At 33.6% G+C, this 14,659-nt stretch overlaps 1 protein-coding gene across 3 annotated transcripts in view; it reads right to left on the bottom strand.

The window, feature by feature from the left end:
- PIK3C2G (phosphatidylinositol-4-phosphate 3-kinase catalytic subunit type 2 gamma) overlaps positions 1 to 14,659 on the bottom strand; it is a 275,531-nt gene that overhangs the window by 73,077 nt on the left and 187,795 nt on the right. For all 3 annotated transcript variants that reach the window (XM_039882575.1, XM_039882574.1, XM_039882573.1), the window contains one exon: positions 674 to 830. In XM_039882575.1, the coding sequence (XP_039738509.1) occupies positions 674 to 830 (157 nt within the window). The remainder of the gene's footprint in view (positions 1 to 673; positions 831 to 14,659) is intronic.

Raw genomic sequence — 14,659 nt, forward strand, 5'->3', positions numbered from 1 at the left:
TGAATCACCACATTCTTCTCCCAGAAGGTATTTCTACCAGATCCCTCCCCCTCATCCTGCATATCTAATTGTCATCTCTTTGTATTGGACAGTGGAATGAAATATTGACTTTTACCCTGTTGATCAACAGAGAGCACCATGACTCGATAGACCCAATGTATACTAGTAAATGTAGTCCTCTCTGGTTGAGTTGCTAGCAAGTAGCCTCACACTTTTGACCTTCAGTTTCTAATCTAGAAAACAGACAAGTGATTAAAGGCAGAGATTTTGAGGGAAGCCAGGAAAAATCCTCACCTGGTCTACATCATTGGGTTGCTGTAATGTGTAAAGGTGATACTTTTTTTTTAAAAGCACTTTCGAAAAATTCCTAAAGCACATTACAACTGATATAATATTCTAAATTACTGTCCTTGATCTTTAATCAAAATGTACATAGATAACCCCGAATATATCAATGTTGTGAATAGAAATATTTGCAACAATAACTGTGAACTAATGCAATGAATTATTAAGAAATGTGTTTATAAACTGTACAATGGTACTTTTAGTTTGTTCATTTCTTTCTGTTTCGAATAGCTCTTTGGGGAACTCCAAGCCATTAGCAAAAATAGACTACTGAAAGAGAGACATAAATGAAGCTTATTATTTTTGTTGTTACCCCAAGGGACCTTACCATTTCTAGCAGGTTTAGCAGTAGTCGGCTGTGCCTTCTGACAATATTATAAGCTCGACAGCAAAGCTCCACAAAATCTTGGAAATGCTGTGGGTTTTTCCCACCCTCTGTAATAAAGTATTCCATCTCTGAAGTAAAAATAAAAGGAGCTCGGTCCCTGTAAACCAAAAACAATAGCAACCATAAGCAGGAGAAGAAATTGTAAGGCTAAATTAGGCATTTACAACTTATTTTTATTTGAAATATTTTTGTTGTTATTTTTCTCTCTACTCTAATGAATGAATCTCCTTCATGTGGGACAGCTGGAGAGACTTACTAATTATAGAATTTGGATAATGATCTGGGTTGCAACAGAAAGAGAAGGAACAGTTTTTTTCTATTAACCTATATTGTCTCAAATTTTTAATTCCAAATTATATTTGATGAGAATATTATCCACTAAAACTAATGTAAGGACAAATTAATAATGAAGATGATTTTACAGAACATATATTTACTGCTAAATTTTGAAATGATAGAACAAGATCATGTATTCGACCTCATGGTATTTTTTTTTTTCTTTGAAAATATGTTGACCCTATAGGAAAAAAGTTTCAGGTAAAAGCTGAGATATGCAATGACATGTTCTTTCAGAAGGCAATCTGTGAAGAAAACAGCTGTAACCAATTCATTATCATATGCTTATTAGAGAAAATGATGTAGCTATATTTCATTTCACACTCGCCCCAATAAAAATGCTTATCAGAAAGCAGGAAATATAAGCAGACCATGTTGGTATGTAAGTAATATCGCCCCCTGTTAGTCCTAAGGTTGAAAAAACTAGAAAACAGAGGATCAGAAAAATGATCATTGTTTCTTTTATTTTTGTCAGTTGTTTTTTTTAAATGTTATTTGAGACTCGAAGAGACAGGAGATGAAGCATTAGCACTTCTAATAGAGACTAGCAGAGGAAAGATTGAAAACAACTCTCTGTGATGAAGTCTCACTCACTGAATAAGAAAAATGACACAACAGAGTTTTGATACCAATTTGGCCTATAAGTTCCTCTAGAAGCGTTTGAGATGGGAACACCGTTTTGGATAAAAAAATTATCTAAAAAATATTTTTGAATGAATTGAAATAAAACATTATTAAATTTTAGACTAGTAGTCTAGATATAACTAAGCAGTAATTGAAAAAAGTCATGGACTATTGAGGAAGCCTCTTAATTATTTTTTTCTTTTAATGAAAAGGAAAAATATGTTCTTTACTGTTGCTATGCTTAGCTATTTTAATAAAAATGTGATAGAGTGGAAAATCTTGCTAATCTGACATAGTTAACCAGAACTTTCAGAAGTGTGAATATTCAAGTCAGAAAGCAACATCTCAGGCATTTTGTGGCTGATCTGGACAGTGGGACAGCCGTTTTGTGGCTGAGTAGATTTGGCGGCAATGTATTTTAAAGAGAATAAATAACCTACCTTTTTTGGCTGTGGTTATTTTATTTATTTTATTATTTTATTTTATTTCCATTTATTTCATTTCATTTTATAATTAATGCTAGCACCTAATTTTAGGAGGAGAAACTGCTGTAATAATGCCCTCAGCTTTATATTCAGTCATTCGATTATTCATTCAACAAAATTTATTGAGCTCCTAGACACTGATGAATGTGTCTTAAGAATCAAGTCCAAATTTTAAAATTTTTGCTTGCAATCCTTTTATATTTGGCTTTCATTGACTCATCTAACATATATGCTGTGAGTTTACTTTACAGCCCCTTTATTTTAGTCAAGGTGGGAGCAAAGATGTGAAAAGATGAGATATAGCATGGATTCTAATTCTGGACCTGCTGTGTCTCATCTCTGAAATAGATAATACTTAGCTCTTAGAACTGCTGTGAAGATTAACTGAGAAAATGTACACAAATGCCTGACATGGAGAAAGAGCTACATTCTTGTGAATTGCTATGACTTGAGGCTCTATGCAGAGAGCAGACTGCAGGCCCTGCAGGCAGTGCTAGCTAGGTTTCAAATCAGGTTCTATCACCTACTAGTTCTGTGACCCTGGGTAAATTACTTATCTTCTTCATGCTTCAATATCCTCCTCTGTAAAATGGGGCTGAGTACTTGACTACTGGAATTAAAAGGGTTAAAGCATATAAAAGTGCCTAGAACACAGCTTGGCTCATAGTAAACACTCAACCAATGTTAGATACTGTTATTAGTCCTCAAACTAATGAAGGCTTCTCAGAGCCTTATCATAGCTAAATTTCCCTCTCTCTTCAAAAATGCCATCAGTAAAATCTCATTCTCCTTCAAAGTTTAATTTACTTCTGACTCCTCCAAATAACCTCTTTGGTTGAATCAGCCCTTAAGTGGACTTTTGAATTCAGAAACATCTTTCATATATTGCTCACCCATGTAGTCAGACTTCCATAACCAGAAAAAAAAATCTTAATTTTATATGTAAAAGTTTTCCAATAGTTTTTTCCCTACTCTCTATACTACATTGAATGGAACTTTGGAAATAATTTAAAAAGAGTCTTAAATTTATAACTTCCTGAAATTTTCTTTTTCTAATGTAATAGATGCTTTTCTCTTCAATATAGAAAAAATATGTTTTGCCAAATTGATTTCTCTTGGAAAGTTTTTGTAGTTATGCTCAAGTTTGTGTGCTAACACGTTTCCTTCTTCCATGGCAACCACCATTATAAATCAGAAGAAGAAAGACCATAGCCGAAAGACAAATCAGAGAAAATATAAACTGATAATAATATTGAAGAACCTAATTTTAGCTGTGTTTAAATATTATCATAGTCTAAATTTTTTAGTAAGTTCAACAAAATAATATCTTGCATCTTTTCTATGTGATTTGCATGGCTCATTTATGATCAATTTTAAAATAATAAAATAAGACTAAAATTTTTCTATAAATAAAAGTAAGCCTATCCCATTCCTACTGGTTGTAGGAGTCATAGCTGGGATGAGGTTTATCAGTCCATTCAAATGTGAACCCAATCCTAGGTTTCAGAATTTATGTACTGGAGCCTATGCCTGAAGTATAAGCAATATTTATAAATCTTAGATATAAATTGGTTGTGGCAAGAGGGAAGATTGAAAACTATTTAATCTCTTAAAATCTATACTGTTATTCAATTTTGAATCATATTTTGAAAATTATTTACAGTTGTACAAATACACCAGAACACTTTTTGTTGTGATTATCCTACTTTTTTTCCCCAGATTAGTGGTTTTATCATTACTTGACTAAGGCCTACCTGTTTCTGCTTCTGTACCTTTTACCTGTATTGTTTCCCACTTCTAGCCATCTCTCCCTCTCTTTCTCTCTTTCTTCTCCCCACCCCAGGTCTCTTTCCCCCACCCACCATGATGCTCTATTGCCCTAATGCCCTAATACTAAGAAATCTGGATCAAAATTTTTTTCTTATAAGAAGTATCTGATTAACCTGCCCTTGCTGATTTCTCTCTTACTTTGTTTTACCTTTTTACGTAGCCCTACAGCTAATATATTTTATTCTTTATAGTCTCTCGTAGTCTTATGATTTTTCCCTCCAAGTGATATGTGTGATTTTCAAGGGTAAAGGAAGTATTTTATCTTTCTTTCATGTATTCTTAATGCCTCAAACAATATTTTGATGGTATTCTGTTATATATAGTGAATGAAATAGTAAATAAACATATCATAGTGAAGAACTTGTGACAATTTAACATTTATGTGGGAAGGCCACATGAATAAACTTATTTGTTATGATTATGTCATTTTGCTGTTGAAGTTAATCTTTTTATTAACTTATGATTAGTCTTTCCCTGAAATTATTATTCTGTAAAATTGCTAAGAGTATTCTATAAATTTTCAATATAGGTGAAAAGTGAGCAGTAGTTTAAAAATGTACATGTATTTGGGAAATTTAAGATTTTATCATGAACAAACACTAATTATTAAGGAGACAAATAAGTTCACTTGATATGGGAAAGAGCAGGACAATTAGTAATTTGCTGTTTGTTTTTACTTATACATAAACTTCCCTTTTAACCATTCTGTATATAATCTCTTTGTTTAAAATTACTAGAATATCAGAATCATCATTATTAAGCATTTACAGATTGCCACTGAACTGAGGGTACATAGAGATTTAGGATATGTCTCTGTTCTTTAGATGACTTGAACCTAGCTAAGAAGGCATGCACACAAAATGTTAGAGTACTATACTTATTTATCAACAGATATTTATTTAGTATCTATAATACATATGTGCAAGGCTTAAAATTAAAAAAAAAATAACACCCTAAAAGCAATAAATTTATTAAATAATAATAATAGTGTTTTGTAAAGATCCCTCCATCTATATATGGAGAAGAATTTGGAGCAGGGAGAGTACATGTGGGTAGATCAGACAAGAGACTTTTCAGAAGGTTTTGATTAGATATGAGAGTATCTTAGGTTAGGATTGTGATATGAAGTTATAGAGAAAAAGGGAGATTTATGAAATACTTTGAAGAAAAAATCTAAAGGACTCCATGATAGCTCAAAATGGGAAGGAGAATAGGTGCTAAAAAAAAAGCATTAAATATTTGGCTTGTGTATTGGGAGGACCATAGTGCACATTCAAGTGGGCTCAGCTTTGAACAAGTTACATTTGAGGTATTTGAGGTACCTTTGAGATAAGAGCAGATGCCAAGCATGTATTACAATACTTATTTCCGAATCATAGAGAAAAGATCCAGGAGGGAGGTAAATCTTAATTTCCACTTTGGGGAAGATTGAGTGGGCATATTTTTCCTTATTCTTCCCACTCAGAATATTAAAAACCCTACGTGTACAATGAACCTAAGGAAGACCTGAAAGGCATAGAGAAGAGAGCTACTAGAAACCTCAGGACTCAAAAAGCAACACAGTGGTGAATTCTCTGGGTTTTCTTTTGCTTCACATACTCTAGACATAGAGTTCAAGAAACTGACAATCTGGAAATTCCAGTGGGTGCAGACAAAAACTTCCCCAAAAAAGCCTACTTTCTCTAGCTAAAGGCCCAGGAAAGGACCAGCTTCACGAGACAGAAAATATTTAGACGATAACTACTCTATTCCAGTCAAATATTACAGAAAACACTGTGACTCCACTCACTCATCACACCAGCAAAGATCAAAGTTGGGAGCCTAAACTTTCATTCTCACCAGGCTATAATGAGGCACCTCAATCCCCTGTTTGGGTGATGTCAGAGACAGTTGAGTAAGGGATAGACGGAGGGATAGACACATAGGTTAACAGAATAGGATAAATAGCCCAGAAATAGACTCATACAAATTTGCCCAACTGACTTTTGACAAAGGTGCAAAAGCAATCCAGAGAAAGGATACAACCTTTTGATCAGAAGATACTGAAACAAGTGGATATCCATATGCAAAAATATAAACCTTGACCTAAACCTCATACCTAATAGAAAAATATAAAATATAAAACTATAAACTTTTAGAGAAAACAAAGAAGAAAATCTAGGGCTATGCAAAAAGTTTTTAAGCAGATGAAAAGACAATATTTGCAAACCACTAGTCAGCAGAGGATTAGTATCTAGACTATATAAGAACTCACAAAATTTAACAGTAAAAAACAAACAAACAAACAATAACATTAAAAAATAGGCAAAAGACATGAAGAGACATTTCATAGAAGAGGATATACGAATGATAAATAAGCACATGAAAAGATGTTCAACATCATTGGCCTTTAGAAATATGAAAATTAAAACCACAATGAGATATCACTACACACCTATCAGAGTGGCTAAAATAAAAGTTAATGACAATAACAAATACTGGCAAGTGTATGCAGAAACTGGATCAGTCATAGATTGATGGTGGAAATGTTAAATGGTACAGCCACACTGGAAAACCACTTTGCAGTTACTTAAACAACAACATCATGCAGCTACCATATAACCCAGCAATTCCACTTCTGGGCATTTGTCTCAGAGAAATAAAAACTTATATTCACACAGAGACTTATACATAAATATTCATAGCAGCTTTATTTGTAATAGCTAGAATTTAATCCAGATGTTCTTTAGTGGGCGAATAAATAAACTGTGGTATATCCATACCATGGAATATTATTTGTCAATGAAGGGAACAAACTATTGACACATACACCTTAGATGACTCTCCAGAGAATTATGCTATGTGAAAAAAAGACAATCTCAAAAGGTTACATACTGTGAGATTCCATTTATATAACATTCTTGAAACAACATAGTTATAGAAATGGAGAACAAAATAATGGTTGCCAGGGGATAGGATGGAGGGGACGGGGTAAGAAAAAAGTGAGTGTGCCTAGAAAAGGGCAACATGAGGAATCTCTTCTGTATCTGGACTGTATCAATATCAGTATCCTGGTTATGATACTGCACTATAATTTTATAAGATGTTACCACTGGGGGAAATTGATAAAGGATACAAGGGATCTTTTTGTATTACTTTTTACAACTACATGTGAATCTACAATTATTCTGAAGTCAAGTGTTTAACTAAAATTTGTGTATGTCATCTGGCTTTAGATATTGATGGAAGCCTTGGATGTAGCTGATATTAGTTTGGTGGAGACTGTAGAATGAGAAGAGAAAAGGGATGAGTCTTAAGAAATCTCACATTTAATGGCTTGGTAGGAAGGAATCATCCTGCAATGGATACTGAGAAAGGGAGAAAAAATAGAGTGTCACAACACAGGAGGCATGTGAAGAGGTCATTTTGAGGAAGAAATAGTCAACACTGTTGAAAATTGCTGATAAATTGGTTAAAATGAGGAATGGATAGTGTTAGACTTAACATTATGAAGTAATGCAGAATAAAGCCAGACTAAAGTCGTTACAGAATGAGAGGTAAGGAAAAGGAGGTCAAGAGTTTAGATGATTCCTTCGGAAAGTTTGTGACAGTGAGCAAAATGGCATGGAAACTGGAGGTTTGAGGCAAGGTTTTTTAAACTTTGCAGAGACAAACATATTTAAAAGGATTATTTAAAAGGGAGGAAAATATGCAAGGAAAAATGATTGATAGTGTAATGTTCGTTAGAGGTAGGAGGTAAATGGCTCCAAGGCACGGATGGAGGGATCGGCTTTAGAAATGAAAACAAATTTATTATAACAAGAAAGAAGAAGTTTACATGCAGATGTAAGTTGTGAGTTTTGTATTAAGTAGGAATACGGGCTCTATTCTGACTGTATTTTTTCAATAAAATAAGATGAGTCTGAAGTGGGAAGAGGGAAATAATGGGTAGGAGAGATCTGAGATTTATCTTCTGAGGATAGAGTACAAATCATTATAGAGAGTGAAGTAATGAGATGGCCACAGAAGTATTGTGGGATTGCTGGGCCCAATTGAAACTGCGGATGATGTTTGCGCTATAGTGCCAGTGCTTTCTTGTAGTGCTTGGCTGCTGTGGTGTAGCACAGAGAAAGCAGATGAGTGGGTTATGGTACATGCTTATCTTCTCTTTCCACACCTTTACTTAAAATTCTCTCTACTATAGGCTATCTTTTCCTCTTTTTTTCTACTAAGTTAAGTCTAATCATTTCTTCAAAGTCCTGCTCATGTTATACTTCCCCTTGAAATCAATATCACTAACCCTCATCGTAGGGACTGCCCTATTCTAAAATACATTATTAAGGAAATGGACTAAGCATGCCAGTTGTAGTGGATGCACTTTGAAATAGGTGAGGTGATTTACCCTTAAAATGAGTAGTCTTTTATTTACTGAACTATTACTTAAAAAAAATGTACATACTTCGAAGTGAATTATGTTCAATTTTAAAGTATTGAGCACATAAGCTATTTGAGAACACTATAATACACAGAAGCAACTTCCTTAAATGTGAATTATGCAGCCTAGATAATACCACTGGGCTTCACCCCAACAGTTCAGAGGGATCTTTGGCTATACTAAGTTCAATAGAACAATCCCAGTGGGCTCTGAAAACTAGAGTCACACCCCATGAGCATTTAACCTCTATTAGCTGAAAGATTCCTATTAGATGCTTTTTTTTTTTAAAATGTAAGAAAAAAATTAAAAGAGTGTGAGCAATTGTGACTGCCTTTTCACACATGAAAGAGCATAGTGCCCGTGGGTGGGAAAGTGGCCCTGCTACTTTAACACTTGGTCATGGTTTTTGAATGCCTCTTACAGTATAATCATCTTGCAACATATTTGATTGTAGTTGTTAAAGAAAGATATGAATTTAATAAATATCATGGCCATAAATTCAGAATAATTATGTCATCTGATACTAACTAAAGACATAGCCATCTGTCCCAATAGTGGAGAGAAAATAGTGTGTTGGGATGATTGAGAAATGGGAATATCAGTCCCCTACCTGGCACCTTCAAAAGGGTCCTAAGACCTACTGCCTGTGATTCTGGACAAATTATAACAACTAAGACTTCACTCTGTCTTAACTCTTGATTCATAAATTAGAGAAAATAACAGGAATTGCTTCAGAGAGTTCCTGTGATGGTTAATTAAGCTAATGCATATCAAATATTTATGAGGCTTTAAAGGGTAATTTTGACTATTTCCTTTAGAATCTGATTCCACATATGGATGATGCAGCACCACACTAAGAAGCACTTGCTTTCTGCCACTCCCAGTGATAATCCACAGTAATTTGAAAAGAGCTGCATGTTTCAATATTGGTGATGGAGGCAGGGGATATGGTGAGAAGGATGGAAATTAGAGATCTCTATCAAAGATTTGTGACAGTAGATAGACTCTGTCTGCTGGGCTTTGTGAGCATAATACATACAGTTCATCTAGCATTTAACTGAGTAACAGATAAAGTAAATAAATGGATGAACTTTAGACCCAGGTTTGAAATACTTGAGTGTTTGAATATCTATTTGTACCCTAAACTGAAATGGGACTCAGTAATGAGGCACATTTTATTTTTATTATTCAAATTATTATTAATTTCATATATATTAAATTTATTGTCCCTGAGAAATATTATACTGACATTAATATATATTGTTTATGATTTTTTTAAAGTTGCAGACTCCCATTATAGTGAATGGTGATATTAACATACAAATAAATGCAGATTACATTGGGGAATGTTTAAGCCTGCGCTTTTTCTGATATCACAAGTGACCTACATTTCAGAGAGCACAGTTTGCTGTCCAATAGAATGAACACAAGTCTCTTGTCTAATATCCATGAGTTAATTGAGAAGGCAAATTTGGAATCTCCATTGGATAGGATAGAACCTTGTATAATTAGCCAATACAGGAAACCTCATGAGTGCAATATACTGAGAACATAAGCGTTCATGTACCATTACAGAAAGAACATTTAATGCCCTGTGAGATCTCTACTCTCTCAGCAATTTTTAACTAAAGAGACCCTCACGAATAATCTCTTAAGTGTAAAACGTGTTTTTCCCCCAGTCTAGCCTCTTTTGTAAATGCACTGTGAGTCCTAAGTTAGACTCTGGGAGGTTGCTGATCTTTTAATCGCTTGATAACTTTAGATACTGATCCGGAGTTTCTCTCAGGCTCAGGTACAACGTCTCTCTTATTTGAAAAGGGTCATTAAACCAGCTACCTCTTCAAAATGATCAGTTCTCTTTTCCCAAGTCTGATATATATGGACAGGAAGAGACTGGTCAGCTCCTCAAAATTTCCCATGTTTTACCCGCTTGAGTTCAAGGGAAGTGTACACTTACACTTTGCATGGAAGGAATTTCAGTGTCTGCTTGGAACAGCAGTGAGTCTGGATATGAAGAAAAGATCATCAATGCTAGAATGTTTGGGTTAAATTGGATTGTGGTATTATACTTTTAAATAGGCTTAAGTTCTAAAATCAGTTTGAAGATGAAAATTAAGAATACTCCCAAGTTACCTCTGAAACATTTAAATCACCCATAAAGCTACCATATGCATGATCATAATTCATGTATCAAACTTGAAATGGACATTTTATCTCTCAGTGTTTCCCCCAGCACAGGAGTGTGTACGATTTCTTCAGTTGAATACCAGATGAAATTCTTATACTAAGCTCACGTTCAGGAGACATTTGTAGTCTTTCTTTAAAAACTATATTCAGACTAGGGCTATGACATGCTTATACTGACAGGCATAATGTACCTGAGACCAACTGAAGAGTTAGCGCTTGTGTCTTCCATTTTAAGCATGCTTTGTTTATAACGGGGCGTAGGCTCATCGAGTGTGGAAAGGCAGAATCCTTATACTACTATTTAAATTGTTCTCTTCCTCCATTTTTCCTTCCCTCTCTCATTTCCTTTCTTTTATTCCTTCTCTCTTACAAACTTTTCTTCCTTTCTCAGTCATCCCTCACTCTTCATCTGAAAACCTACAAGTTCTTTGAAGAAAATTCATGTTTTTTTTTTAATTAGAGAAACTTTTTGTTTAACTTCTAATGGGGCAGGGGTAAGATATAAAGGAGGTTACTCAAAAGAAACCAGTTGATAAAACATAGTGCAATGATAAAGTGAAGTAGAAAGAGAAATAATAGAAGATGGGAATGACAAAACAAATTTTATTTCTTAAAATAGTCTATGTGAGAGTGCTTTGAAAATCTAAAGAACTATTCAAATACTAGGTGTAGTTTGCCCAGGATTGACTTTATGACTGGCAAGAGCCTTTGTGATACCTATAGTATACTAAAAATTTTTTTCAATTCTTTCATTGTGATAGAATACACACAACATAAAATTTACCATTTTAATTATTTTTAAGTGTGCAGTTCAGTGGTATTAAAATATTCATAATGTTGTGCTACCATCACTGCCACGAATCTCCATAATTCTTTTCAGCTTATAGAACTGAAACTCTATTGAATAATAACTCCTCTTTCCCTTCTCCCCAGTTTCTGGCCACCATCATTTAACTTTCTGTATATATGATTCTGACAACTCTAAGTGCCTTATATAAGTGAACTCATACAGTATTTGTCTTTTTGTGACTGGCTTATTTTGCTTAGTATAATGTCTTCAAGTTTCATTCATGTTGTAGCATGTGTCAGAATTTTCTTCCTTTAAGGCCGAATAGTATTCTATGTACTATTTATACATTCTACATTCTGCTTATCCATTCACCTGTTGATGGACACTTGGGTTGCTTCTACATTTTAGTTATTGTGACTAATGCTGCTATGAACATGGGTGCACAAATATCTCTTTGAGATCACGCTTTCAATTCTTTTGGGTATATTCCCAGAAATGGAATTGCTGGTTCATATGGTAATTCTATTTTTCTTTTTGTAAGGAGCAGCCATATTATTTTTCATAGCAGTGATACCATTTTATATTCCTACTAACATTGCCCCGGGGTTCCAATTTCTCCACATCCTTGCTGACCTTTGTTTTCTGGTTTTTTTTTGATAGTAGCCATCCTAATGGGTATGAGGTAATGTGTTTTAAATTTTGTGTCTTACCCCCAGACTCCCACATGTAGAATGAGCACTAGGTAAAAATCCCTTGATAAATTTCCATTTAGAAAAAGAATACGACAATTCTGAATAATTTTATCTTTAGAAAAATTGTACTTTCTTAGATCAGGAAAAGAAAAGTTTATGGCATTTTTTTAGTGATCCTTCATTAACCAAAACTGAGCTTCTGCTAAGTGTCAGGTACTAGCTAGGTGCTTAAGATACAAAGATGTCCTTAAGGCATTCACAGTTGAAGAGGTATTAAAAGTGTGTTTTTCTTCTAGAAAATTCCTATGATACTAAGACTTTCTTTGAGTAATAGGAACCAAAATGTTTCTTAATAATCAATTATGTGAATAACAGACCAATGAGGCTCATCTAATTTCAAAGAACACTAAGTAATTAAAGCATGTGGGAAATCATTAATACTTATATATCATTTGGATTACTATGAATACAGCACAAAACCAGAGTGATTGGAGTAAGAGAAAAATTAATCTTTTAATCTGCTAAGGGAGTTTTTTTTTCCAAAGATGGTTTTAAATTGAGAATATTTAGAATATAAATATTATAATATTCAAATTAAAATTTAAACATTAATAATATTGGTCAGTGGTAATTAACTATTGAAGATAATGTCAAAATGATCATAGATACAGGGAATTTTTATGACTAATATTGAGATGAAAATTCTGAGATTAATTATATTAGGTGATTGCAGCTCTACTGGGATAAAGCTTGAAAAAGCCATAAACCATGTTGTAAGAAGACAGATATATAATATTTTGATCATCCTGGTATAAATATTTTAATAGGAAAAGAACAGAGTTTGAATTTTATTTTGTTGAGTTCTGGAATGATTTTTCATGTTTTAAATAGATTTATGTCCTATTGTATAGTGGTAAATATTTAATAATTAGCTCACTTTTTTTTGGGGGGGAAATCACTGATTTGTGACATTTGCCAATTTCCACTGTGTATATACTCCTACTATGGCTGATGTCAGGCTACTAGAGTAATGTCATCGAAAATGGAGTTGAGATGGAATACATATAATAGGCTCTTGCAAGGCAGTGTGAACCAAGTCCAGCACACCTCTACTTATGTCTAAAATTATATCAGAAGTCAAGAATAACTTGGTGAAATACCTTATAATCTAAATAAACCTTACAAATAGTTCAATCCAGTCTGTCAGCCAACAAGCCTCAAAGTCAGAGAACTTAAAGAACTAAAAAATAAAAATAGTTCAACTTATGAGTTTAAAACACATACTTTAAAAAGCACCAAAATAGGATATTTGATAATTTTAAACAAAAGAAATATTGTTACCTAGAGACGCATTCTCATTTCTTGTCACTTCATTTGGCATACTTACATTACAATTTATTACAACAAACACTTTGTCTAAGCACTTTACATGTCAATTAATTTAATCTTCCAAATAAATCTGTTTTATAGGTGGTTAAACTGAGACACAGAGAAGCCATTTGTTCAAGGTCACATTGTTAGCACATATTAGTATGAGATTAAGAAAAAACATACAGTTTATTTCCAGAGTACCTGACCTTAACCACTGCTCATATGACCTCTAAAATTATCTAGAAAGAAAGCTGCAAGAAAGACTTCATTAAAGTCTAGTATTACCAAAGTGAAAGATCACATCGATGGTAGAAATATAGTTTGAAAAAATAAAAGTTTGAAACAATGAGTTAGGAGAGCAATGAACATCACCAATGTAGACCTTCCTTATTTTCTCTTCTGTAAGAGAGTCATCATCAAGAAACTGAGTTGAAATTTAGTTTATTATAATAGCATCTTTTAGCTAATGAAAAATTACTATATAGAAATCATTGTTACAGGAGAACTTTGAGTGAAAAATCGTGGATGGATAATTTAACCACTTTAATTTGAATCTTTGTGAGAGAAAATAAAGAAATGAGGATACAATTAAGCAATACTTAAAAAGAAAAACAAATTTGTTTCAGAAAGTTGGTGAAATTCCTCAGTATTTCCATTGTAAGATTTAACTAAATTTTCCCCAGAATCATTAAGGAGTGCTAGGGCTGAACTGTTCTGGAATTTAATCTGCTGATATAAAGCCTCTTAATCTAATCTCATAATTAAAACCAATAAAGAAGGATTGTGAAATCCTTCATATTCATAACTGAAATGTGATTTCTTTCTTTCTTCAAAATTAAAAAGTCTATGGGAGCCTCAGATTTGGTCTAAGCATGGAGATGGACTTTCTAGATTTCTGGAAAATGAAATTCAGAGGAATGGTTCAGGGACACTTGGGCAAGGAATCCAAATGAGAATGTTACTGGGCTGACTCAATATAATTAAAAAATGAGAGCCCAATGTTTGCAAACATTTCCTAAATGGAATCACACAGACATTTAGTGTGAGATGTTCTGGAATGGTGATGTAAGCATTTGTATAACAGGAGCAACTGCCCAGCAAAAAATCAAGTTTTCCCTCAAGATCCTACTTGAGAATGCCACTTCATTGCCATTTCCTCTTAAGGAAACCAAGGATTAAGGGAAAATCTACACCCAG

Source organism: Pteropus medius, unplaced genomic scaffold (genome assembly GCF_902729225.1).
Source record: "Pteropus medius unplaced genomic scaffold, Ma_sr-lr_union100, whole genome shotgun sequence".
Classification (NCBI taxonomy): Eukaryota; Metazoa; Chordata; class Mammalia; order Chiroptera; family Pteropodidae; genus Pteropus; species Pteropus medius.